This window comes from Scyliorhinus canicula, chromosome 11 (genome assembly GCF_902713615.1).
Source record: "Scyliorhinus canicula chromosome 11, sScyCan1.1, whole genome shotgun sequence".
Lineage (NCBI taxonomy): Eukaryota > Metazoa > Chordata > Chondrichthyes > Carcharhiniformes > Scyliorhinidae > Scyliorhinus > Scyliorhinus canicula.
The window spans coordinates 41,724,822-41,752,568 of record NC_052156.1 but is presented as its reverse complement, the minus strand read 5'-3'; the positions used below and the strand labels follow the sequence as shown (position 1 = coordinate 41,752,568).

General features: G+C 44.8%; 1 protein-coding gene across 1 annotated transcript; it reads left to right on the top strand.

Annotated features, from left to right (window-relative positions):
* The first annotated feature begins 182 nt into the window (after positions 1 to 182).
* Positions 183 to 23,446, top strand: LOC119974031 (ADP-ribosylation factor 4-like). The gene is made up of 6 exons (XM_038812834.1): positions 183 to 386; positions 5,516 to 5,596; positions 8,644 to 8,753; positions 17,779 to 17,850; positions 19,626 to 19,751; positions 22,072 to 23,446. Exons 1-6 carry the CDS (start codon positions 320 to 322, stop codon positions 22,156 to 22,158), a joined length of 543 nt encoding a protein of 180 aa, XP_038668762.1. The 5' UTR covers positions 183 to 319; the 3' UTR covers positions 22,159 to 23,446.
* The last annotated feature ends 4,301 nt before the right edge of the window (positions 23,447 to 27,747 follow it).

Genomic DNA, 27,747 nt, shown 5'->3' with positions numbered 1-27,747 from the left:
CCGTGACTATTGTTGTTCGGTGGGGGATATTTGAGTCGTTTGTTTTGCGACAGGATGGGTCTGCTTTACAGCCTGACGTCATTTGATCCCCGTTGGAACTGACGGGCTGGTCTCTGACGTGGCACCAGCGCGAATCCCGGAGCAGCCGCAGCAGCAGCAGCCCCAGCGCGAGTCCCGGAGCAGCAGCCGCAGCAGCCGCAGCAGCCCCAGCGCGAGTCCCGGAGCAGCCGCAGCAGCACCAGCGCGAGTGTCGGAGCAGCCGCAGCAGGAGTGCGAGTCCCCGGAGCAGCGCGAGTCCCGGAGCAGCCGCGCCAGCGTCATGGGGCTCTCAATATCCAGTATATTTCAAAGGATGTTCGGCAAGAAGGCGGTCAGGATATTAATGGGTAAGTTTGATCGGCCGGGGGGGGGGGAGGGAGGGAGGGGAAGCGAAAGAGTGAGGCCTCCCCCACTCCCTCCTTCCTGCTCGTGGCTGTCCGGACCGCGGGCCCATGGTCTCGGGCCTGATCTTTGTTTCCGCTCAGATTTCCGTGGGGCGTGTTTGCTCCCATTTCGCCAACTGCTGGCTCTTCAGTGTGGGGAGAGAAGGGTGTCGGAGGCAGCTCGGCCCTGCCCGGCCTACAAGGCGTCGGAGCCAGGGTGCTGTGAGTAAAGCTCATGAAGTTAAATGGACTCCATGGGCCGCATAGGCCCTGATCGTGGGCACAGTGATGTTGGGGAGGATTTTTGTGGATCGAGGCAGCGAGCAAGGAGAGCTGCAGAGTAACCTGTTTTTGTGGTGAATACTGGGGATAAAACTTATATATTGCTATTCAAATAGTGCCATCGTAATCGTCTGAGAACAAACATGGCTCTCATGTGAAAGACATCCTGACAGCACCGCATTCCTCAGTCCGTCACTGTAACACGTATCAGACCGAATTGGGCTGGATTTTGTAGTTTGCCGGGGGGGGGAGCATGGTAATTTTTTTATTAAAATAAGTTAAGTGGCAACACCCTACAGTCAGAACACAGTTCAATGCCTAAATCTATTTGAGCTTTTCTGTTCCTCCACAAGCTCCACTGTGCTGGTGTCTGGCCTAGAGACTTGGGATTGAAACAAATGGAATGCATGAAATTGTACATTTTGCTAACTAACCAGTAAACGTGCCAGAAAAAGCTGAAGCTTGAACATTCTAGCGAAACGGATTTACCACAGCTTATTTATTGTGACATTATCTTCAGTCCCCCACCACTAACTGTTCACTGGCCCCAACCCCATCCATTTCTCTGTTAACTGTCAAATGCACTCGATTCTTTGTGGTTTTGGCGTCGAACCTTGATTGTCAGGTAGCTCACCTATACATTCCAGCACCAACACATCTAGTTTCTGACATTGTCTGATTTCTCCCCACCCCAGATCATTCATCTCTGTTACCTTCATTCATGCCTCGTTACCTCTGGATGTGCTCCAATTTACTCGTGGTCACATCCCATCTTCCATTATCCATAAACTTGGAACTCATCCAAAAACTCTGCTGCCTTTAAACTAACTTGTACCAAGTCCCATTTATCCATCCTCCAGTCAAACAATCTTTTGATTTTAAAAAGTTTGCATCCTTGTTTTCAAATTTCTCTCTGACCTCCCCCGTCACCTCTGCCATGCCATCCCTTACAGCCTTACAACCCTTCAAGATTTCTGCACTCCTCCAGATTATCCCTCTTGCACATCCCTGATTTTAATTGCTCCGCCATTGACAGTCACACTTTAGCTGCTGAGGCCCAAAGCTCTGGCATCCCTCCTTCAACCTTTTTATCTCCGTCTGCCCTTTTGAGGTGCTACTTAAACTCAATCCATACATGCACGTTTTTGGTCATTTGTCCTCAACGTGAGGATCAGTGTCAAATTTTTATTACACTCCTGTGATATGTCTTGGGACATTTTATTGCAGTTCAGGTACTATGTAAATGCAAGTTGATAACTACAGCCAAAGAATCTCCTGACACTGAAAATTAGCTCTTACGCTGGAGTCTCGTTGCCTCAGAATATTTTTTTTTATTTTGGTAATTATTCTAAACCCCTCCTTTGTTTCTCTGGTTTGCTTTCTGGGAGTTGTTTGACATTGAATTAAATATTCTAATTTACACTTGAATTAAATGAAATGAAAAGCTTGTTGGCACAAGTAGGCTTCAGTGAAGTTACTGTGAAAAGCCCAAAGTCGCCACATTCCGGCGCCTGTTCGGGGAGGCTGGTACGGGAATTGAACAGTGCTGCTGGCCTGCCTTGGTCTGCTTTAAAAGCCAGCTCTTTAGCCCTGTGCTAAACCAGCCCCGTCCTCCTTCAGCATCTGAAATGCTCATCAAGCATTCTTCAATCTTGTTAAAGGAATGCATAGTTGCTTGTCCTATTAACAGTTTTCAGATCTCCAGTGGTGGTTGCCAAAATGGAATTCTAATCACTGCAAATCCTCTGCCAAAGGCTATAGAAGGTCTGGATAAGTGTAATGAACGGTTAGTGCTGTGAATTGACTGCTGACCACAGAATACAAGCCAATATTTTTCCTCTTCTAGTGCTTGGATTTGGATGTAACATGGTTCTGAAATGATTGCTGATGAAGTGAATCTTTAAACAGAAGGTTGCATCAAGAAAATTCTAACCTCCCTGATTTGGGCCCATTATGTGGCCCTGAGGCCTTAATGAACCACTGCATTTTGAACTGTAAATTTTTAAACCTAATCTTTTTTCAAAAAATAAAGAATGGCTCGTAACTTCCTGGTTCCCTGGTGTCGCGTTTGGGGGCACCCCAATGATGTGCTGGGGAATCCGTCTCGGAGATTCCCACATTACGGTTTACCAAACAATTGTCCAGAAAGGCTAACTTCCCCTGGACAATTGTGCTGGGAATCATCCAACAAAGTGATTTAAATCACTAACCTTGGATGACTGTTTTACCCTGATAGTTAGTCTGAAAAGTTATGTGGGGGGGAAACACTTCTAACTCCAGAGTCATTATTTAAGTAACGCAGACCAGCACCGTGCTGGGCACCCCACAGCCCTCCACGTAGACCCACCACACTACCCCCCTCCCCCGGTCCAGTGGAACCAAGCACCCCAACTGGACACTTCCTTCTCCCTGTCCAAAACCTTCCCAATCCCTGCCAAAACCTTGTTTCTTCCTGTCGCACCAGATCTCTCGACTCTGCTTTCTCTTCCATCCCCCCCAATGCCCGAACCACCACACCTTTTAAATTTACCTTCTTCCTTCAAACACCACCATTACAGCAGCTTGAGCACTAGTGCTGTAAAATGGGACCAATCTTCTCTGCGCTCCAGTTACTGCACACCAACACAGCCACAGTCTGAAGGAAGGTTGAGTGAGATGGGGGCTTTGCAATTTCAACAAGGTTAATACCCTCCAGAGTGGCAATCCAGCATGCCAAAGAAGATACGGGAAGCTTGTTTTAAAAAAAAATTCTGTTCTTCTTCCAATCAAACCCTTAATTGCAACTGCTCTCATTCCCCTGAGGGGGGGGGGGGGGGGGGGGGGGGGGGCGAGTTGGGCCCATAGATTGGAGAATCCCATGCGGTTGAGGGGGATTATGGGGCTGGCACTGCCCTTGTGGTTGATTAGTCCCGGGGGGTGGGGGGTTGCCCAATGAGGGGTTGGCCCACAGTGCTTAAAGTAGTTATGCTGAAGTTTTTTTTACCCCTCCTAACTTTTTCAGAGTAACTATTGGTGTGAAACTACACTAAGTTAGTGATTTAAATCACTTTGTCAGATGGGGTTCTCAGCACCACACCAACACAAGGAGTCCAGGCAGTTAGTTCGGGACAATTGCTGTGTAAAACCTTACCTGGGAACTTCTGGGAAAGATTTCCCAGCACATCTTTGGGATACTCTTCAAATCTGATGCTGGGAAACTGGACAGTTACGGGGCTCTATCTTTGAAGTATTATTTTTTAAATGATTTCTTCCTGTTTTCTGAAAACATTTGCCTGAGTTTTGATGTTGCAATGATGACAGAACTGTCAGCATTCACTGTCATTATTCTCTGAAACAGACAGCAACCTCCCACCTGCGCAGGTTTACACTGGTTTTTGAAAGCTGCTGTCAGTGATCCCCTGCTCTTCTAGATGCTCTGTTGAACTCCTCAGTGATGGAAACCAATTGGAAACACACATTAAATCAGCAATTTCTATGGTTTACACTATTAGTCTCAATAAGCCCTTTTTGTTTCCAATTAAGCGGCAATTTAGTGTGGCCAATCCATCTACCCTGTGGGGATGAGACCCACGCAGACACAGGGAGAATGTGCAAACTCCATACGGACAGTGAGCCAGGATTCAAACCTGGGTCCTAAGCATCATGAGGCTTAAATCTGTTTTTTTTAACAGCATATTAATCATAATTGCAGTTGAAGATTTTGTCTGGTCCTGAACTAATTTTATACTTGAGGATTTTCAAATTTCTCTATCCCATGCTTAAAAACTCCACTTTTAATATATAGTTTTTAATGTGATACATCAACTTTTGTCTTAATTTCCTGTGTATGTTCCAGCCTTTATTTTGCTTTCTGTAAAATTATAACAGTTATAGATAAATCCTCATAGTTATTTCTGTTTTGCAATCTGCAATAATTTTGATAAAATTTGCTGTTTTGTTCGCTTGAAATCACTGTTCCGAGATGCCTCAGATCCCCAAAAGCTGGAGCAAGAATGAAATGGTGAGGGAAGTGAAACCCACACCAGATAAGCCTTTGATCCTTGTGGGAAATTTTCCTGGAGGTCGTTGGGGAGTGCAGTCGCTTTGCTGTTGATCGCAAAATTCAGATGATTGATTTATGTTAGAATTCCTTGAGTGTACCTACACCACGTAGAGTATTTCAAGAAGGTGCCTTACCAGCACCTACAGGGCAGTTAGTGATGAGCTATAAATGCTGCCCTTGTCGGTGATGCTTTCAACCTAGAAGTGAATTTTAAAAGGGCTAGGAATATTTTTAATGACCTAATTGCTACTGCATTTAGAATCCGCTAACATAGTATGGACTTCGGGCATTTCCGTTTATGCACCAGTTATTTGTCCTCTTGGTTAAATCTGTGAAGCATTAATTTTTCACCACATTGTCCACTGGTAAGGATGACATTGAACATTATTAACAAACTGGGTTAGGATTTTTCACTTGTGAGAATTTTTCTACACGAGGACTAAATGTTTGGGTAGGGAGATGTATGTGCCATGTATTTGTCCTTTTGCTTTTCCATGTGCAGGCTACATTAGAAACATAGAACTGCAATATAAAGGTGACTACAAATATAAAGATTGGCAGTTGTAAGTGTGGGCCATTTGAAAACTAAAATACCCCACATATATTTCAGTTATCATTTCCATATAGCAAGGGCTTCACGAACGAGACCATAGAGGGAAATAATAATGGTATTTTTATTTCAGGAATTCACTTTGTAGTTTTCAAATTAAATGTATAAACAAGTATTTTAAGATAAGTACTAATTTGAGCTTTTTGTTTCTTGTACTAGTTGGTTTAGATGCTGCGGGCAAAACAACCATCTTATACAAACTGAAGCTTGGTGAAATTGTAACAACTATTCCAACTATTGGTAAGTAATAATCATATTGGATTATTGATTGCATCTGACTACCAAAGCGTTGTCAGTAAAGTGTATGTCTCGCCACATTTTACCACCTTCTGTTTCCTTTTTTCTGAATTAATCTTTTTTGACATCTCTGTTAGACCACTGGGACAGGCTGTGTTCCATTTGTAGTACTGAAAGGAGGTGCGTGATGGATCTGATTTATAATAATAATCTTTATTGTCACAAGTAGGCTTACATTAACACTGCAATGAGGTTACTGTGAAAAAATCCTGGTCGCCACATTCCAAATCCTGTTCGGCTACACAGAGGGAGAATTCAGAATGTCCAAATCACCTCACAGCGCGTCTTTCGGGACTTGTGGGAGGAAACCGGAGCACTCTGAGGAAACCCACGCAGTCTTTGTTTCAGATGGTTGTTACTAGCACACTTTCAAGTCTTCAGTCCGAGATTTCGGTTTTCGGTCTGTAATGGTTGTCATTGTAGATTTGTTCATTCAGGTTCCCTGTTGGTTCAGAAATAGAGCAGCTCACAGCATTCCTGGAGAAAGAGAAGAGGGGGGGACGGAGCAGGTACTCTGCTCCTTCTCCTTGAGCATCCATGACCAACTCTGCTTTCCATCAGTCCTGGAAATCATCCCAGTTGGGTAGGATCCAATCACCACCTGTTACCAGGCAGAATATGGCCTTTTGGCCAATTCATTGGCCATCAGCTAACCAAATGAGCTGAGTCCCACCCCATTATCGGGTGCCACAAAGTCTGAGTTTGGTTGCTCAAAAGCTAGCATCATAAACTATGTTGCAACTTTTCGAATTCCCCATTCTCGTTGCTGCTTGACTTAAAGATACATGGCCATTAAGCATCCATGGATCAAAAATGATAACGGCAAAAATAAAGAAAGGGGGAATAAGGAAAACAACAGGATTACATTTGGAAAATGACTCCTGAATATAGGTGGATTTAAAATGAAATTAACATTAACTTTAATCTTTTAGGAATGGCAGGATTTAGATTCTGAAATGCAGTGGAAACCTTTACTGTTAAAATAGAAATTAATCTGTTAAAATAGTAATTAATATACCTAGAATGACATTTCACTATTCACGGCATGTTTATATGGGCGGCACGGTAGCACAGTGGTTACCACTGTTGATTAGCACAGGGCTAAATCGCTGGCTTTGAAAGCAGGCCAGCAGCACGGTTCAATTCCCGTAACAGCCTCCCCGAATAGGCGCCGGAATGTGGCGACTAGGGGCTTTTCACAGTAACTTCATTTGAAGCCTACTTGTGACAAGCGATTTTCATTTCATTTCAGTACAGCACAGGACAGGTCCTTCGTCCCTCGATGTTGTGCCGAGCATTGTCCAGAACCAAGATCGAGCTATCCCACTCCCTGTCATTCTGGTGTGCTCCATGTGCCTATCCAATAACTGCTTGAAAGTTCCTAAAGTGTCCGACTCCACTATCACAGCAGACAGTCCATTCCACACCCTAACCACTCTCCTACCTTGGATATCTCTCCTATATCTCCCACCCTGAATCTTATAATTATGCCCCCTTGTAACAGCTACATCCACCCGAGGAAATAGTCTCTGAACGTCCACTCTATCTATCCCCCTCATCATCTTATAAACCTCTATTAAGTCGCCTCTCATCCTCTGCTCCAAAGAGAAAAGCCCTAGCTCCCACAACTTTTCCTCATAAGACCTATCCTGCAAACCAGGCAGCATCCTGGTAAATCTCCTTTGCACCCTTTCCAATGCTTCCACATCCTTCCTATAATGAGGTGACCAGAACTGCACACAATACTCCAAATGTGGTCTCACCAGGGTCATGTATAGTTGCAGCATAACGCCATGGCTCTTAAACTCAAGCCCCCTGTTACTAAACGCTAACACGCTATAGGCCTTCTTCACGGCTCTATCCACTTGAGTGGCAACCTTCAGAGATCTGTGGACATGAACCCCAAGATCTCTCTGTTCCTCCACATTCCTCAGAACCCTGCCGTTGACCCTGTAATCCGCATTCAAATTTTTTCTACCAAAATGAATCACCGTGCACTTATCAGGGTTAAACTCCATCTGCCATTTTTCGGCCCAGCTCTGCATCCCATCAATGTCTCTTTGCAGCCTACAACAACCCTCCACCTCATCCACTACTCCTCCAATCTTGGTGTCATCAGCAAATTTATTGACCCACCCTTAAGCCCCCTCCTCCAAGTCATTGCTAAAAATCACAAATAGCAGAGGACCCAGTACTGATACCTGTGGTGACTGGTCTCCAGTCTGAAAATTTTCCATCCACCACCACCCTCTGTCTTCTATGTGATAGCCAGTTACTTATCCAATTGGCCAAATTTCCCTCTATCCCACACCTCCTTACTTTCTTCATGAGCCGACCATGGGGAACCTTATCAAACGCCTTACTAAAATCTATGTATACGACGTCAACTGCTCTACCTTCATCTACACACTTAGTTACCTCCTCAAAGAATTCAATCAAATTTGTACGGCAAGACTTGCCCTTCACGAATCCGTGTTGACTATCCTACCTATAAGCTGCATCCTACCAAATGGTCATAAATTCACAGCGCCAGAATCTCTGGTTCGATTCCCAGTTTGGGTCACTGTCTGTGCGAAGTCTGCACGTTCTCCCTGTGTCTGCGTGGGTTTCCTCCGGGTGCTCCAGTTTCCTCCCACAAATCCTATTTGGTAATTTGGACATTCTGAATTCTCCCTCTGTGTACCCGAGCAGAGGCTGGAATGTGGTGACTAGGAGCTTTTCACAGTAACTTCATTGCAATGTTAATGTAAGCTAACTTGTGACAATAAAGATTATTATCATAATTTTACTTACTGACAAAGGCTAAGAAATAGACCAGCTTATTTTTAAAGGCATAAAATATCATGGTCTACAAAGCAACTTCAAATTATTTTACACGAATTAAAGCTGCATATGTTTGATTTATAGTGCTCCTGTTCGTTTAAGCACGTCGCACAAGCTGCAAAATGATTACAAATTAATCTGTTTATAATTTTGAATTTTGAAAATAGGATTCAATGTTGAAACAGTGGAATACAGAAACATATCTTTCACTGTGTGGGATGTTGGTGGCCAAGACAAAATTAGACCCTTGTGGAGGCACTATTTCCAGAACACCCAGGTATTTAGATATTCTGATTGCTTAGAGCAGTAAGTTAAACTGACCCTGTTTAAACTGTAATTTTGTACTATTGTGCTTAATTCACAAGACTCGTATGCTGAAACATCTTTGTGGGTGTGACAAACTGATTCTCAAATCAGTTTCAACTCCTTTATGCTACAAAAACTCTAATTTCACTTTGTGTTCCAACTGGTTTATTTCTACATTCTGTGACATTCTACCTTTTGAGGTTGGAGTATTTTTAATAAAAATTAAATAGGCTCTGGCAGTTTTGAGTTCTAAACAGTGAACATGTATTTCCTTATAATAAACCTGACAGTGATTCAAGTTAAAAGAGAGATACCTTACTGCTCTTGCCTTTCCTTGATGACCGTTCCATGAATCCACCAGTTTAGGCAACCGCATTTTTGTATGCTTTGTGCATCATCCGTCTGCTTGGATCTGAGTCCTTGGGTTCTGAGCTCATGTCTCCCTCTGGAGGTGGATGAGGAGGATGGGTTGAGAGTGTGTCTGGATGGGCAGGGAGATGAGTTAAGGGTTTGTTTGAGAATGGAAGGCATGAGGGGGACTGAGTGGAGCACGGGAATGAATGGGGATAGGCAGGACAGATGGTTTCTTATAGACTTATTGTCCTAAATAATTCCCTATGTTTTTCTTTCACCTGTATTTTCTATGCCATACACTGCAACTATGAAGGGTGCTTAATATCCTTGGGGCTTTGCTTTTGATCCAGTAGTGTGAAGTGTATAGTAGTGTCTTAATGACGGCAAGTCATTAAAGTGATATATTTTGTCTCATGGAATTTTTAAAAACCGTCATAGCAATGGTTCTGCAATTAAAATAAATTCTGAAATGTATTCACTTTGATCGATGCACGTATTGCTACATCATTAATTTGTTTTTGGGAGCTAAAACACTTGTTATAAGGCAGGCAGTGCACTTTGTATGTTGTTAATTGCAGTTACCAGCTTGGTTCTGTGAATAGGGCTGCAACACATTTCAAATTGTATATTTTAAAAAAAAGTTACAGGAATAACTTCATGAAACTATTTTTGCTATGCATTTAAGATCGTTTGAATCACTTCCCATTTGTCTGTGGATTCAACCAGAATTGTTTAGAAGTGTCTAAAAATGACATTGAGAAAATACTAGATTCATAAATAATACCTTTAATATATTCATATATTTAACTGCAGTCAGTATATTCCTCTTGCTTGAAATGTTGTGGCACCTGTTAGCATGCATATCAGTCTATTCAATTCAGCCTATTTAGTGGGAGCCGAGCTATACGTGAGGCAAATCTGATGTCTCGGAACACTGCTGTGAGTGGCTGTTTTTGTTTGTGCAATGCTAGATCCCAGCTGATGTTCCTATTGGCTAAGTCAGATTCCAGGGTGGAACCTAGCTTGATTTATCCTAACTTTTATTTTTTGTTTAGAAACATGGAAGGTGGCTACTGAACTGAGTCACGAGTTTGATGAACTTCTAACAAACGAATAATGCATTAAGCAAGAAAACATAATTATACTGTACTCGTCCTTCACCCACAAGCATACAGATCTATACCGATTTGTAAGGAAAGCACAAATTGCAAAGTCTATCTTTATGTTCTAATGTTCACAATAAGTATACAGTCCATGTACTAATAGGCAACATGTAGAGGAATGTTCCACTCAGCCCAGCTGCCCTGCCATGAATTGCCCTTCAAAGTTACTCCCTTTACATTTACTTCCTATACTTTATGGTATATTAAGGGCAGTAGAAATACTCAACAGATCCTATGTCTGCTCTTCTTTCTGAGGAAAGGAAAAGAGCATCTCTTGACTGATTGGGCTGGTTTAGCACAGTGGACTAAAAAGCTGGCATTGTAATGCAGAACAATGCCAGCAGCAAAGTTCAATTCCCGTACCGGCTTCCCCGAACAGGTGCCGGAATGTGGCAACTAGGGGCTTAAACTCTAACTTTCGCAATCTGCTGTAATCCAGAGCAAGGAACTTCAATGTTCATCATCAAGTGGATCGGTGGCACCACCACAGATGGAGCTGGCCAGGTCCTAAAGTAAATAGCTGCTATACTTGGTCTGCAGCAGGTGCTCGGGAACCAACAAGAGGGTAAAACATACTGGGCCTCATCCTTACCAACCTGTCTTCTACAGATGTGTATGGCAATGACAATATCAGTAGGACTGATCGCCACACAGTCCTTGAAGAGATGAATCCCATCTTCACCTTGAGGAACCCCCCCCCCCCCCCCCCCCCAATGTGTTGTGCGGGATTACCACTAAATGCGATAGACTTCAAACAGATTTCAGGATGTGGGCATATGTGAGATGCTGTGGGCCATCAGTACCAGCAGAATTGTACTCTGCCACGTTCTATACCCTCATGGCCTGGCTATCCCCCACACTCCTGTTACTGTAAAGCCAGGGATTCAACCCTGGTTCAACGGAGAGTGCTGGAGGGTATGCCAGGAGCAACACCAGGCATGCCTAACAATGTGGTGTCAACCTTGTGAAGCTACAACACAGGATTATCTATGTGCTAAACCGCATAAGCAGCAAGCGATAGACAGCGCTAAGGGATCCCATAACCAATTGATCAGACCTAAGTTCTGCAGTCCTGCCACACCCAGCATAAATGGCAGTGGACAATTAAACAACTCACTGAAGGAAGAGGCCGCACAAATATCCTCATCTTCAATGATTTGAGTGCAAAATATAAGGCTGAAGCATTTACACAATTTTCACCGGAAGTGCGAGTGGATGGTCCATCTTGGCATCCGCATCACAGATACCATTCTTCAGCCAATTCGATGCACTCCATCTGATATCAAGAAACAGCCGAAGGCACTGGATATTGCATCGGCTTTGGTCCCTGACATTCCGTCAATAGTAATGAAGACCTGAGTTCCAGAATCCCCCGCTAAGCTGTTCTTGTACAGCTGCAACACTGATGTCTACCCAGTAATGTGGGAATTTGCCTTGGTATGTCCTGTAGACGCACAGCAGTACAAATCCAATTTGGCCAATTACCGTCCCATCAATCTACTCTCAATCATATAGTAAAGTGACGAGAGGGGTCATCAACCATGCAATCAAGCAGCAAATAACCTTCCCACTGACACTCAATTTTAAAAGATATTATTTATGGGATTTGGGTATTACTGGCTAGGCCAGCATTTATTGCCCATCCCAAATTGTCCTTGAACTGAGTAGCTTCCTCAGCCATTTCAGAGGGAAGTTGAGTCAACCACATTGCTGTGGGTCTGCAGTCACACATAGGCCAGGCCAGGTAAAGATGGAAAATACTCTCACTGAAGGACATTAGTGAATCAAATGAGTTTTTAACCACAATCAACAATGGTTTCATGGTCATTAAACTTTTAATTCTGGATTTTTATTGAATTCAAATTCACCATCTGTCATGGTGGAATTCAATCCCACGTTCTGACAGCATTGCCCTGGATTAGTGAATTATTAGTCCAGTGACCAAACCATTATGCAAAAGAGGTGAAGTAAGAGTAACTGCGCTTGACATCAATGAAATGAATGAAAATGAAAATAGCTTATTGTCACGAGTAGGCTTCAATGAAGTTACTGTGAAAAGCCCCTAGTCGCCACATTCCGGCGCCTGTCCGGGGAGGCTGGTACGGGAATCGAAACGTGCTGCTGGCCTGCTTGGTCTGCTTTAAAAGCCAGCAATTTAGCCCAGTGAGCTAAACCAGGGGCAGCATTTGAATGAGAGCATGGCATCAAGGAGCCCGTGCAAAGCTGACGTCAACAGGAAGTGGGGGGGGGGGGCTTTCTCTGGTCATAAAATAAGATGGCTGTGGTGGTTAGAGATCAATCATCTCAGTTTCCAACCATCCTCAGCCTCTTGACCTGTGTGGATGTTTGCTGGTGATTGCACAATGTTCAGCACCATTCGCGATGACTCAGACTGAACGTTCATGTCCAAATGCAACAAGACTTGGACAGTATCCAGGCTTGAGATGACAAGTAGCAAGTAACGTTCGTGCCATACCAGTGCCAGGCAATGACCATCTCCCAACAAATTTAACCATCGCCCCTATTACATTGAATGGCATTACTATCACTTAATCCCCCACTATCAACATCTTGGGGGTTACCATTGACCAGACACTGAACTGGCCTAGCCAAATAAATAGTGACTACAAGAGCAGGTTAGCGGTTAGGAACGGTGAGTAACTTTCCTCCTGACTTCCCACAGCAAGTCCACAAAGCACAAGTCAGGAATGTGATGGAATGCTCTCTCCTTGCCTGGATGTGTGCAACTCCAGCAACACTAAGCACCATCCAGGACAAAGCAACTTGCTTATACCGGCTCTTGAAAGAGCATCTTACTTAAGACCACACCTCTACCCTAACCCCATAACCCCACCCAAACTTTCGACCCTACGGGACAATTTTAGCATGGCCAATCCACCTAACCTGCACATTTTGGACTGTGGGAGGAAACCAGAGCACCTGGAGGAAACCCACACAGTCGCGGGGAGTGTGCACACTCCGCACAGACAGTCGCCCAAACTTGTATTCGAACCCGGGTCTCTAGTGCTGTGAAGCAACTGTGCCATCGTGCTGCCATATTCATCTTCACCACTGATGAACAGTGATAATAGCCTGTACCATGTAAAAAAGATTGCTAAGGTAGCACCTTCCAAACACATGACTACTACCATTTTGAAGGACAAGGGCAGCAAATTAATGGCAACACCACCACCTAGAAGTTCCCCTCCATGTCACTCGCCATCCAAACTGGAAATATATCGCCATTCCTTCACTGCCGTTCGGTCAAAACCCTGGCACTTCCTCTCTAACAGCACTATGGGTGTACCTATACCACAGGGATTGCAACAGTTTAAGAAGGCAGCTCACCAATTTCTGGAGGGAAATTCGGGGTGGCCAATTAATGTTGGCCTAGCCAGCAACGCCTACATCCTGTAAATTAATTATTAGGCTCATAATAAGGATTCACCAACCTTCGGCTGTCTCCTCTGATGATCTGGCTTCTCGTAATCCCATTTTGCCTTGTATCTGCACCCCACACCTTTCACTCTTTAATTCAAAGCCTATTCCACTGCTCCTTTCTTTAACTTCACTGAACAGGACCTTGTTCAGATTCATGTTCTTATTCCTTTTTTATTGTCCCACTTCCTGGTTTCTGGAACCTTTTCCTGTTCTAGGCTTAGTGCAGTTCCTGCTCCTGTGTCCAATTACTCCTCGTACCCCCTTTCAACTTTCTGTTCTGAACCTAGGGTTCTAAATCTAAACAAAGGAAATTATGAAGATATGTGGTGCGAGTTGGCTAAGATAAATTTAGGAATTTGTTAAAAGGTATGATGATGGGTAGCTGATGGCTAATATTTAAAGAATGTATGCATTACAACAGCTATCCTTACTTTCTGGTGCAAAAACACAAAAGTGGCCCAATCATTGCTTAACTAAAGAAATTAAGGATAAGTATTTAATCCAAAGAGGAGTCATAAAATTACTGAATAAAATAGCAAGCCTGAGGTTTCAGAGCAATTAGGTATTCAGCTAAGGGGGATAAAGATTGATTAAGAGGGGGAAAACAGAGTACGGGAGTAAACTTGCAAGTGGATAGTAAAAGCTTCCATAAGTATATAAAAAGATTAGTAAAAAGGCAACCCGGTGGCGCAGTGGATAGCAGAGCTGCCTCACGGCGCCGAGGTCCCAGGTTCGATCCCAGCTCTGGGTCACTGTCGTGTGGCGTTTGCACATTCTCCCCGTGTTTGCGTGGGTTTCACCCCCACAACCCAAAGATGTGCAGGGTAGGTGGATTGGCCTCGCTAAATTGATCCTTAATTGGAAAAAATCAATTGGGTACTCGAAATTTATTTTAAATAAACAGAAAAAAAAGATCAGTAAATGTAGCTCACTTACAGTCTGAAACGGAAGAATATATAATATTGAACAAGGAAATGGCAGAGTAATGAAACAAGTACTTCAAATCTGTCTTCATGGAAGACGAAACAAATAACTTCCTAGAAATGCTAGAGAATCAAGGGTCTTGTCAAAGGAGGACTTGAAGGACATCAGTATTATGAGAAAAATAGTGCTTGTAAAATTAATGGGACTGAAAGCCGATAAATCCCCAGGGCCTGATAATCTACAACCCAGTATTCTAAAGGAGGTGGTTATGGAAATAATTGATGTCATCTTTCAACGTTCTGTAGATTCTGGAACAGTCCTGACGGATTGGAGGGTGACAAATATAAAAAAGGAGAGAGGAAGCAAACCGGGTATTACAGACTGGTTCGCCTAAATCAGTAGTGGGCAAAATGCTGGAGTGTTATAAAGATGCAAAATCTGGACACTTGGAATATATCAATGGGATCAGATAAAGTCAACATTAATTTATGTTTGACTAGCCTATTGGAGATTTTTGAGGATGTAACTAGTAGAATAAATAGGGGTGAACCAGTGGATGTGGTGTATTTGGATTTCCAGAAAGCTTTTGATAAAGTCCACATAAGAGGTTAGTGTGCAAAATTAACGCACATGGGATTGGGGATGATACATTAGCCTGGATTAAGTGTTGTTTAGCAGACCGGAACCAGAGTAGGGTGAAATGGTTTTGTTTTGAAGTGGCGGGCAGTGACTACTGGCATTCCGCAGGAATCAGTGCCTGGGCCCCAGCTATTCATAATATACATCAATGATTTGGATGAGGGAACCAACAGTCATATTTCCCAGTTTGCTGATCACATGAAACTTGCTTGAATTGTGAGTGGTGAGGTGATTTAGACAAATTGAATCAGTGGGCAAATACATGGCAAATGTGAAGTTCTCCACTTCGAGCAAAGTAAAAGAAAGATAGTGTATTATTTAAATGGGGATAGATTGGGATATGTTGTTGTACAAAAGGGACCTTGGTCTCCTTGTACACCAGTCACCGATGGCATGCATACAGGTACAGCAACACGCAGTTAGGATAGCAAATCCTTGAAGACGAGGACTTGAGCACAGGAGCAAGGATGCCTTCTTGCAGTTGTATAGGACCTTGGTGATACAACACCTGGAATATTGTGAGCAGCTTTGGGTTCCTTATCTATGAAAGGATATACTTGCCATTGAATCAGTGTAGCATAGGTTTACTGACTTGATTCCTCAGGTGTCGGGATTGTCATATGAGCAGCGATTCAGTCATCTGCGCTGCATTCACTGGAATTTGGAACAATTGGAGGGAATCTAATTGAAACACATAAAATTCTGACTGGGCTGGATAGACTGGATGCGGGGATGCTGTTTGTTCTAGCTGGAGTGGTCACAGTTTCAAAATACAGCGTAGGCTATTTAGGATTGAGATGAGGAGAAACGTCTTCACTGAGAGGACGCTGAACCTATGTAATTCTCTATCACAGAAATTACTGAATATATTTTAAGAAGAAATAGATTTCTAGACTAACGGTGTCAAGGGATACGGGAAGAAGGAGTATGCTGTTGAGATGGGGAATCAGCTGTGATTATTTTCATGGTGGAGCAGGCTCAAAAGACCAAATGGCCTACCCCCTCCTATTTTCCATGTTTGTCTGTTTCAACTAAACTAAAACAATTATTTTGTTCTTTCTGTGGGTCCCCGTTGCAAGGCACTAGCGCAGTTTGTTTTATATTTTTGCCTCTTTTTTTAACTTTTCCCTCGAGTTTGAAAACCTCATCTAAAATGCAGATATGCAAACAAACCCACAGACTTACTGTCCCCATTCTAAAATAAAAGTAGACCCAGGTTTCACATTTTTTGCCACCAATTTTTAAAAAAATCAACTTAAAGCGATATCTAGTTCCCAAGATATGCAAATACTTACTGAAACTAACTCTAGTACCTAACAGCCAACATTGCTTTTTTTTCTCATTTTCATGGAAGGGATAAATGACTTGAATTCAAGTAGCTGTTACTGTAGAAGGGAAACACATCTCAGGCAGGAGATTTATTAATAGCTGTATTCTCAGGCAGAAAAGGCATCAAACATCTCTGAGCTGACCAATCCTATCCTGTATTCGATCACTGTTTCTCTAGCTCCTATCAGTATTCCTGTGGAATGCCACGGACCATGCAAACACCTCTTTGAATTGGTCCACAGGCTAACTAAGGATCAGTATTATCAGAATTTTTCTTTGTTTTTGTACCTGAGGCGGGAATTGAGTAAGTTGTCCAATTAGACAAGCTGCTGTGTTGTCTTATCATATTTTCATAGACATAGATAGTGTCTCAAAACTGGCAACTTGAGACCGAGTCTGTTTTGGATTTTGGGTCTCACTGGTTTTCAGAATGGGTAGTTAACCAAAACTACATAATTTATAGAACCAGAACTTCCTTGGAATGGCAGTCGGCATCAGATTGCTACTCCATACCCACTTACCGCACCAAATTTTGCCCATGCCAGTCTCATCTGACTTTCCTGGCTCAGGCCAGATGTGATCCAGGCAGCGCAGCCAGTTCTCAGGCCCAGGGTCGAAGTCTAAAGGGTGTTGATTGACTGAGGGGTGAAGGTGGGGTTTGAGAACTTCCAGGCGAGATTCCCCAGCACATCTTTGGGGATTCCTGCAAATCTGACACTGGGGAGCCAGAAAGGTATGGGCTATTATATTCATAGCAATGACATGTACTATGTCTTCGGCAGCCAAATGAGATGCAATAGCTATTATCGATCAAAAGCTCTTGTTATAATCTCACATACATGGCCATAGCACTGCTCTGTCAGACTAAGAGTAGGTTTTTCTTGGGAAAAATCCATTCCAAGGTGCCCTGGTGGGGGCCTACCCCACCCCTTCGCTTTATTTCACCCCTTCATTGAAGTAGTAATACATTGTCGGAAGATGTTGAGGAGCGTTGTATATTACATACATAAAGACTTTTTCAAATAAAGTACATCTTGTAAATGATATGTGCATATGTTCATGTGCAAGAGCTCTTAAGTACTGTTGCTTTGGCAGAGTAAATCATGTAAAATTGAAGCATAAAATGTTTTCTTTATCTTCATGTAGGGTCTTATTTTTGTGGTGGATACCAATGACCGAGAGAGAATTCAGGAAGCCTCAGCAGAGCTTCACAAAATAGTATGTATTCATCGAATCTTTAATTTAGTACACTTGTTTACTGATGTTCTAAAAATGTCCCCTTGTACATATTAGTTTAAATCTCTTGGTTGCATAAATACTTAATATTTCCAGTTGTATCATAGGTGAGAATTTGTAGGAACCAAACCATGCTTTTTAAGAATTTATTAAAAGTTCTGGGTATTTAATTTTTTTGGTCTGGAATGTTTTGAATGAAAGTTTGGTAACAAAGTGATCATGTGAGGGAGTGGCAGCGGCACTGAGCATTTGATTCAGTGTTGCTATAATCTAAACACCATCCATACTTTTTAAAAATACATTTAGAGTACCCAATTATATTTTTTTCCAATTAAGGGGCAATTTAGTGTGGCCAATCCACCTGCCCTGCACATCTTTGAGTTGTGGAGGTGAAACCCACGCAAACACGGAGAATGTGCAAACTCCACACGGACAGTAACCCTGGGCCAGGATCAAACCCGGGTCCTCGGTGTCATGAGGCAGCAGTGCTAACCACTGCGCCACCATGCTGACCTGAGTGCATACTTCATTCAATAGGATTCAGTATGTTTATTAAAATGAACATGGTTTCCTTGAATATATATTTTGGGTTATGTTAAGCAAGCCACCAATTTGTAATGAATTGACCCCATCTTTTCTTCCCCATGGAACTGCCAACTGCGGCCCAGGATATAGGGATATACCAAACCACAGCAGAGCAGCAGCGATAGGGGGACACAAAGATACACAATTATTAAAATGTTAAAATACAGCCACTTTTGATGGACAGCAGTTGGAAGTGGGTAGATCAGAACCCTATTTTGTCTTAAATTTGAGGTGAATCAAGAGGCTAAAAGACATATCTAAACATGGGAATAAAATCCAAATGATTTTTCTTTTTAAAAGACAGCATTAAAATTTGCATGACCAGAAATCTTAATTGCCAGTCTCTGAAAATGTTCATCTACCCAGTGGTTAAAGACCATAAGATGTGGGAGAACAAGTAGGCCATTTGACCCCACCCCCCCACCCGATCTCTCCGCTGGCCCTCCAACCCCACTGATCTTCAGCTCACCCCCCATTGTGCTTCCGTGAACTAGCCCGCCCAGCTAGCCTGACAGCCCCTGGCGCCGAGCATCCTACACCCCTGATTCAACCCTCCTCCCCCCCCCCACTCAAACATTAGTGCAGACAATCAAGAAAACGGCAGTCACTTCTGCTGGTCTCCATCATTCCCATCTCTGCTGCGATTGAGTTGGACTGTTCTTCATGCTCCCCCGCCAGTTCCTTCAACCTCTGGATCACTTGTCCCTGGGCTGCCAGTCTTGTCTCCATGCGGTCATCCACTGCCAGGACCAGGTCCTCCGTTGTTGGGTGAACGTCTCGTTCAAGAAGCTCACCAACTGATCCATCGACCACTGAGTCGGCAGGGCCGGCCCCTGCCCCTCCGCCATCTCCGTGTATGCTGCCAGCACCACACCCGCTTCAAGCAACTGGTTTGCTCTTTTTCGGGCACTTCTGGTCCGTCGCTCCATAAACTAATGGGTCGATCTCTTCTGCTCCCACTTCTACACCCTTTCTTCTTCACAATTCCTACTGCAAAGCGGGGTAAAGGCCACGAAAAGACCGCCACGAGCGGGAGCTACCATATTTGCGACCACTCACTCCATGGCCATCACTGGAAGTCATGAGTGAGTATGTTCAAGTGTCGGAGTCAAATGTATAGCTGAAATTAGCATGAGTTCGTGGAATCATTTTGCTATTTTGGCATATTCCAGATTAATGAAGATGAATTGAAAGATGCGGTTCTACTGGTGTTTGCCAACAAACAGGACCTACCAAATGCCATGACCATCAGTGAAGTGACAGAAAAATTAGGACTAAACAACTTTCATAACAGAACTGTAAGTATCGACTCAGTGCAGTTAATGTATTTTATTACCATGTATCAAAACAGATTACAGCAAATAAACACCCCTGGAAACATACTTCCCAGCAATCAACTATACAACCTGTACAATTTCTCCCCCCCCCCCCCCCCCCCCCTCGGATGAACAGCTCCTCAAACATGGTCACTAACATCCCCCGCCTTTTCTCAAACTCCTCTGCAGAGTCCCTTGACTCATACTTCATCTTCTCCAACAGCAGGAAGTGAAACAGGTCACTACCCCCAGTGGCAATGCCAACTGCCTCGAATAAAATTTGCTGCCGTGCAGTCAGAGAGGCGAAGGCCACAACATCAGCCTTCCCCCTCCTCCATGAGCTCCAGCTTCTCTTTAAACCCAAATATCGCCACCAAAGGGCCGGGTCCAACACTTCCTCCACTATCCTGGCTAAGACCGCGGACACTCACGCAGTCTTCCCAATTTTTCACAACCCCAAAACGTGCATGTGATTTGCTGGCCCCCGCCCACACCTCTCACACTCATCTGCTCCCCCCTGGAAGAACCCACTCATTCTCGCCTGAGTCATGTGCACCACCTTAAACTGTATCAGGCTCATCCTTGCACAAGAGGAGGTACCATTTCCCCTACGCACTGCCTCACTCCATACTCCCCAATTGATCTCCCCTCCCAACTCCCCTTCCCATTTCTCCCTGATCGTCACCACCCACTCACCTCCCTGCTCCCCCAGCCACTTGTATATATCCCCAATTCTTCCCTCGCCTTCCACATCCGGAAGCAGCAGTCGCTCCAGCAGGGTTTATCCTGGCAACCTCGGGAACCCCCTCCAGACTTTTTGTGAAAAGTCCCTAACCTGCAGATACCTGAACTCACTCCCCCTCGGCAGCTCTACCCTCTCTCTTAGCTCTTCCAGACTAGCAAACCCTTCCTCCAAATACAGATCCCTCACCTTGATCAGTCCCACTTTCCACCATCTCCTGTAAACGCTATACCTCTCTCTTCTCTCCCCCCCCCCCCCCCCCCCACTGAAACCCATGATTCTCATCCAACAGCGTTAACACCGACATCCCTTCCACCCTAAAATGCCTCTTCAACTGATCCAAATCTTCTTCATGGACTGCACCACCAGGCTCCCTGAATACCTACTCGGAGCCTTTGGCAACGCTGCCGTCACCATAGCCCCAAACTAGACCCCTTGCAAGGTTCCTCCTCCATCCGAACCCACTCTGCCTCTTCTCCTTCCCGCCATTGCTGCACCTTATCCACATTCGCTGCCCAATAATGAAGCACCTGCTGCTTCTGCCTCTGTAGCAGGGTCCTCCCCACTTTCCTCAAGTTCCCCGCCCATGCAAATTCCGAAATGAATGTGTCCAATTTCTGAAAAAAGCAACTCTGCAGTTAAATTGAAAATATTAGTTCATAATTTGGCAGCAGCATGTATGAAATTTACTTGGATGGGTTAATATTTTCAGAATTGGTATGCAAAATAATTTGTGTTGGAAGCTCTTTTAATATGCATGTTCTGTCAGAATAAAAAAAAACGATTTTTCCAATGACTTGTATATTCAATGAAACGCTGTACTCTTGATTTCTGGCTAATGTTGAGACAGAGCTGATTGATTGTAGATGGTCTAAAACCATTAATGAAACTTCCAACTTTGGAGTGAAGCAGATGATATTGGATTGATCATCTCATTCCGTCTGCTTTTCCTGGCGTACCATGTGGTTTTCTGGTTGGTTATCTTGAGGCTTGTGTATATAATGCAAATCTCAGGTTTGATTCCTAATTTGCATTACATAAGTTGATTGGAATTGGATCAGTGGTAAGGAAGCAAAAATTGGACACGCTCCTTAGTCTCGGGAATAAAATTCAATCAATTGAATTGTTTAAACTCCAGTAATCTCTGCTGAAAAATGTATGTGTGGGTCATGATGCCCTATCACATAATAGCCAATATTTGCTGTCTCGGCCTATAACGGATTTGTCCACTTAAATTAACTTCTGGAGGGCTGCTAATACTCATGGAAACATAGTTTGGTGAAAGTAACTGACTTTGGGGAATAAAGGAGGAATCTTTTGACAAGTTTATTTTTTACATTTAACGTACCCTTAGCCAAATGCCAGTTACTTCATAAAAGAAACCAAATAACTGCGAATGCTGGAAATCTGAAACAGAGAATGCTGGAGCATTTGTGCCACTTACTTCATTTCTGCTATTTTAGATGCTGTCAATAGTTAATGTTTCTGTATTGGATTTGGTAAATACGTTTATATTTGTTAATTTTCCTAATGACATTTTCCTTTTCTTTTTTGGAACAGTGGTATGTACATGGTACCTGTGCTGTACAAGGAAATGGCTTGTATGAAGGCCTTGACTGGCTGTCAGGAGAACTATCAAAATCCTAAGCCCGATGCCACAATTTAATTTGATAAGATGTCTTATCTAACAGGGGACATGTTTGGTAATATTGGTCTAGGCTTGTTAACTATTTTTCATCTCCCAAATGTTGTGGTTTCTGGAATTGATTTTTTTTCCCACACAGCACAAGCTTAATTTTGAACTCTTATTGTGAATGTTTATGGTAGGTTTCATAAATTGGTGGAACATTAAACAAATAATTTGCAGTTGCCTTATTGTGAGTGTATTTCTTCCAATTTATTTCCCAATTGAAGCTCATTTAGATCCTAATTGTAAAAAAGCTGAAGAATTAAACTCAAATACATTTGAGCCCAAATAAACAACTGTTTTTAAAAAATTACCTCTTTTCAGAGTTTTTTGATACCTCAGGCCATTCCAAAACAGAGCATCTAAATATGTATGTACCATTCCATTTTGTGAAAATAGGGTGCCAGTTCCTTTTTATTTGGCTATTATTGAACATGACTCCTGAATGAAACAAGCAAGGGTTGAGAAGAAATTAGATTTTTGAGTTGTAGCAAATTACCCCCATGGGGTGTGGCGTTGAAAAAGTTGCACAGAAATTGCCTGGCTTATATACTGTAGTCTGGCAGATATCTGAATGCAAATTAAATATTGCCGATTGTAACTTTTATGGCCCCCTCTCTGAGTAACCCAATCCAGTGGTGTGTTTTTGAAACAACTTCGGAGGACCTTCAGCCTCTCCTTTGTGGTGCTGTAGATCTCTGAAGTGGTTTTGTTTTCTCTCTGTTGATTGATTTAATTCAAGGGTATGTGTTAAAAATAATGGAAGGGTTCAATTTTTTCTTTTATTGGTAGACACCTGTTTTCAGCAACATAACCAGTTTCAGTGGACCAAGTCCATCCCCCATTCTGCATTTTAGACACTGCAAACTCCAAATGTTCTTTTCTTCCTTTGTTACAAAACAAGCTACAGGTTATGCACGCCATTGCAATGTAAACTTCTTTACACTATGAAAGGATGCAGTCCTGAAGTATGTATGCATTCATGTTGACATTTCTATCCACACAGATTAAAGGTCAGATTGTCTATCTGGTATGTAGAAAGTAGTAACCTTTTTAAAATGTTGCATGTTGGTTTTTAATAAGTGTGCTATTATTCATTGTAATATAGTTATTGTTTATTTGTCTATGGATGGACAAGTTTTCATGAAACTGGAAGATTTGGGAACAACAACATTTCAATAATGAAAGGTGTCTACATAACCCATTTGGACATGATTCTAATGAAATTAAATAAACTTTTGGAAATACTTTGTGCTTGTTATTTAATTGTTTTAGATACTAGAATTTTGTGATCTCCTAAGATCATGAGAATCAAATATAGAAATGAAATGAAAATCGTTTATTGTCACAAGTAGGCTTTAAATGAAGTTACTGTGAAAAACCCCTAGTCGCCACATTCCGGTGCCTGTTCGGGGAGGCTGGTACGGGAATTGAACTGTGCTCCTGGCCTGCCTTGGTCTGCTTTTAAAAGCTAGCGATTTAGCCCTGTGCTAAACTGTGGAAGCAGGTGATTCATGAGGCAGGTAGTGCAGGAGTCCTTGAGCCCCTCTGCCTTTCTAACAGATTTTCTGTTTGGGATACTGCTGGGGGGGATGATTTCTTAGGGAGACGTAACAAGATCCAAGTCCGTGATACCACAAGTGGCTCAGTTGTGTGATGGTGGGGAGGCTTAGAGAATGAGTTGGGGGGCAAATAGATGTATCTGCAGCCACAGATGTTACACCAGAATGGTTTGTTGCTTCACCTGGCGCCAGGGTCAAGGATGTCACTGAGCGACTGCAAGACATTCCGAAGGGGGAGGGTGAACAGCCAGAGGTGTAGTCCATATCGGTACCAACAACATACATAAAAAGAGTAATGCGAACATGGGTGGGGGAGAGACAAGAAAGAAAAACAAAGATAGAAATGAAAGACATAAGTGAAACTGGAAAGCAGAGGAAATACAAGCCAGCAACATACAAAGCCATAGTACAAGAAGAATGTGTAAAAATGTTAAAGACAAATTTAAAGGCAATGGCTGGATTCTCCGATTTTCAGGCTATGTCTACCGGCCTGGGAATGGTGGTGTTTTACTACCCAAAATTCAGGCACGCAGCATAGAGTCCCTGGCTCCAGCTGCCAATAAGGCTGGAGAATTGCTGGGTCCGTGGCTGTGCATGCGCTAGGCGGCGGCCTGAAGTGGTCGCACCGTGAAACATGGCGCCGGCCTGCTAAATAGCGCCCCCTCGTTGGCTGGCTTGCCACTCCCGGACCACCCCCTAACGGTGCCCCCAGCCCATGACAAAGTCCCACCCCCTGCCTGTGGATCGGCCATCCCCCAACTGGCGGCGCTGGACTGAGTCCACAGCTGCCACGCCGAGTTTCCGACAAATAATAGCATGAGACCCAGGCTGCCGGGAACTGACTAATTAGAAATTGTGGTGTCAGACCACGCCCCACACTGGATAGGCCTGCAAGTTAAGAAAGGAAAGGCCCAGTGCCCACAGTGGAGGTTAGATGTGGGGCTGTTAGTGGGGGAGAAAGTGTGCGAGCGGGTGACGGAGGCCATTCTGGGATATATAAAGATCAATGACACAGGTGAGGTTTCGGCTGAGGTGGTGTGGGAGGCACTGAAGGTGGTTATTAGGGGGGAACACATCAATTCAGGGCCCATAAGGAGAAGGCTGAACGGGTGGAGTTAGACATGCTAGTAGGCAAAATTTTACAGGTGGACAGGAGGTATGAGGAGTCTCCGGATGACGGGCTTCTGAAGGAGCGTCAGAGACTGCACCTGGAATTTGAGTTCCTGTCCACAGGTAAGGTGGAGGGACAGCTGAGGAGGGTGAAGGGAGCGGTGTATGAATATGGGGGGGAAAGCCAGTAGGATGCTGGCACATCAGCTGAGGAAACAGGAGGCGGCGAGAGAGATTGGGAAAGTAAGAGATACAGGTCGGAAGGAGGTTTTGGATCCGGCGGGGGTGAATGTGTTTCAGGAATTTTATAGTGGATTGTATAAATCGGAACCCCCAGCCAGGGAGGAGGGTATGAAGCGATTTCTGGGGGGGCTGGAGTTTCTGAGGATAGACGAGTTGGTGGAGGGTTTGGGAGCCCCAATTGGGCTGGGGGAGGTTATAGACAGATTGGGGGTAATGCAATCGGGGAAGGCCCTGGGACCTGACACCCGGTTGAGTTTTATAAAAAGTTTTCTGGGCTGTTGGGGCCGCTTTTGGTAAAGGCTTTTAATGTGTCCAAGGAGCTGGCAGTGCTTCCCCCAACGTTATCGCAGGCATCGATTTCCCTTATTTTGAAGTGGGATAAGGACCCGGAGAGTTGTGGGTCATATAGGCTAATCTCTCTGTTAAATGTGGATGCAAAATTGCTGGCAAAGATCTTGGCCGTGCGAATAGAGAATTGTGTTCTGGGGGTAATAGGGGAGGACACCTGAAGTCCAAAATTAGGTGGCTCCTAAATGTAATAATGATGCCAGCGGAGGGGCCCGAGGTCGAGGTGGTGGTGGCCATAGATGCAGAAAAGGCCTTTGATCGGGATGTCCTGGAAGGTTTGGGTTCGGGCAGGGATTTGTCTTTTTAAAATAATTTTTATTCAAATTTTCACAATATCAATAACAAAATACAAAAAGAGAAGAAACAAACCCCTGCCCCCACCCATATAAACAAAAAAGAAATAAATTAACACCCATCATTAACATTGAACAAATATACATGCCCCTTCAAAACAAAACAAAGAGACGAACTAACCCCCACCCCCTCCCCGGGTTGCTGCTGCTGCTGGCCCTTTTCTACCGCTCTGCCAGGAAATCTAGGAACGGTTGCCACCGCCTGTCCAAATTAATAAACCCCACCGTATCATTGATCCAGGTCTCCACGCTTGGGTGCCTTGCATCCTTCCACTGAAGAAGAATCCTCCGCCGGGCTACCAGGGACGCAAAGGCCAGAATATCGGCCTCTTTTGCCTCCTGCACTCCCGGCTCCTCCACGACCCCAAATATTGCGAGCCCCCAGCCCAGCCTGACCCTGGATCCTACCACCCTCGACACCGTCCTCGCTATGCCCTTCCAAAGTCCTCCACCGCTGGGCATGCCCAGAACATATGGGTGTGGTTTGCTGGGCTCCCTGAGCACCTGACACACCTGTCCTCACTCCCAAAAAAACGCTCATCCTTGTCCCGGTCATGTGCGCCCTATGCAGCACCTTAAATTGTATGAGGCTGAGCCTCGCGCAAGAAGAGGAAGAGTTCACCCTCCCTAGGGCATCTGCCCACATCCCCTCCTCGATCTCCTCACCCAGCTCCTCCTCCTACTTACCCTTCAGCTCCTCCACCGAGGCCTCCTCCTCCTCCTGCATCACCTGGTACGTCGCCGAGATCCTCCCCTCTCCAACCCACACCCCCGAGAGCACCCTGTCCTGGACCCTGCGCGGCGGCAACAGTGGGAACTCCACCACTTGCCGTCTGACAAACGCCCTCGCCTGCATATACCTGAAGGTGTTCCCCGGGGGGAGCCCGAACTTCTCCTCCAGCTCACCCAGGCTCGCGAACTTCCCATCCACAAACAGGTCCCCCATCCTCCTAATACCTGCCCTGTGCCAACTCGGGAACCCACCGTCAATTCTCTCCGGGACAAACCGGTGCTTCCCCATATCGGGGACCACACCGAGGCCCCCACCTCCCCCCTGTGTCGTCTCCACTGCCCCCAAATTTGAGGGCAGCCGCCACCACCGGGCTCGTGGTATACCTCGTTGGAGGAAGCTGCAGCGGCGCCATCACCAGCGCCTCCAGGCTCGTGCCCACACAGGACGCCATCTCCAACCTCTTCAATGCTGCCCCCTCCCCCTCTATCACCCACTTGCGCACCATCGCCATGTTGGCGGCCCAGTAATGCCCACAGATGTTGGGCAGCGCCAGCTCCCCCCCCCCCCCCCCCCCTCCCATCCCTACTTCGCTCCAGGAACACCCTTCTCACCCTCGGGGTCCCCTGCGCCCACACAAACCTCGTAATGCTCCTATTAACCCGCCTGAAGAAGGCCTTCGGGATAAGGATAGGGAGGCACTGGAACTGGAACAGAAATCTTGGGAGCACCGTCATCTTGACTGACTGCACCCTACCCGCCAAGGACAGCGGCCGCGTGTCCCACCTCTTAAACTCCTCCATTTGCTCCACCAGCCTCGTAAAGTTGAGTCTATGCAAGGCCCCCCAGCTCCTAGCCACCTGGATCCCCAAGTACCTAAAGCTCCTCTCCGCCCTTTTTAGTGGGAGCTCACCAATCCCCCCTCTCCTGGTCCCCTGGGTGAACAACGAACAGCTCGCTCTTCCCCATGTTGAGCTTGTACCCTGAGAAATCCCACAACTCCCTGAGAATCCTCATCACCTCCGGCATCCCGCCCACCGGGTCCACCACATACAACAAGTCATCCGCATAGACCGACACCCGGTGTTCCTCCCCACCTCGTACCAACCCCCTCCAGTTCCTCGACTCCCTCAACGCCATGGCAAGGGGTTCAATCGCCAGCGCAAAGAGCAGGGGGGACAGGGGACACCCCCGCCTCATGCC

What these genes read in the sequence shown, in the direction of transcription:
- LOC119974031 (XM_038812834.1), top strand. Translation starts at nt 320, where the DNA reads ATGGGGCTCTCAATATCCAGTATATTTCAAAGGATGTTCGGCAAGAAG. An exon ending in GGCGGTCAGGATATTAATGG is followed by an intron (nt 387 to 5,515) that starts GTAAGTTTGATC and finishes TTCTTGTACTAG; the next exon opens with TTGGTTTAGATGCTGCGGGC. An exon ending in CAGCAGAGCTTCACAAAATA is followed by an intron (nt 17,851 to 19,625) that starts GTATGTATTCAT and finishes GGCATATTCCAG; the next exon opens with ATTAATGAAGATGAATTGAA.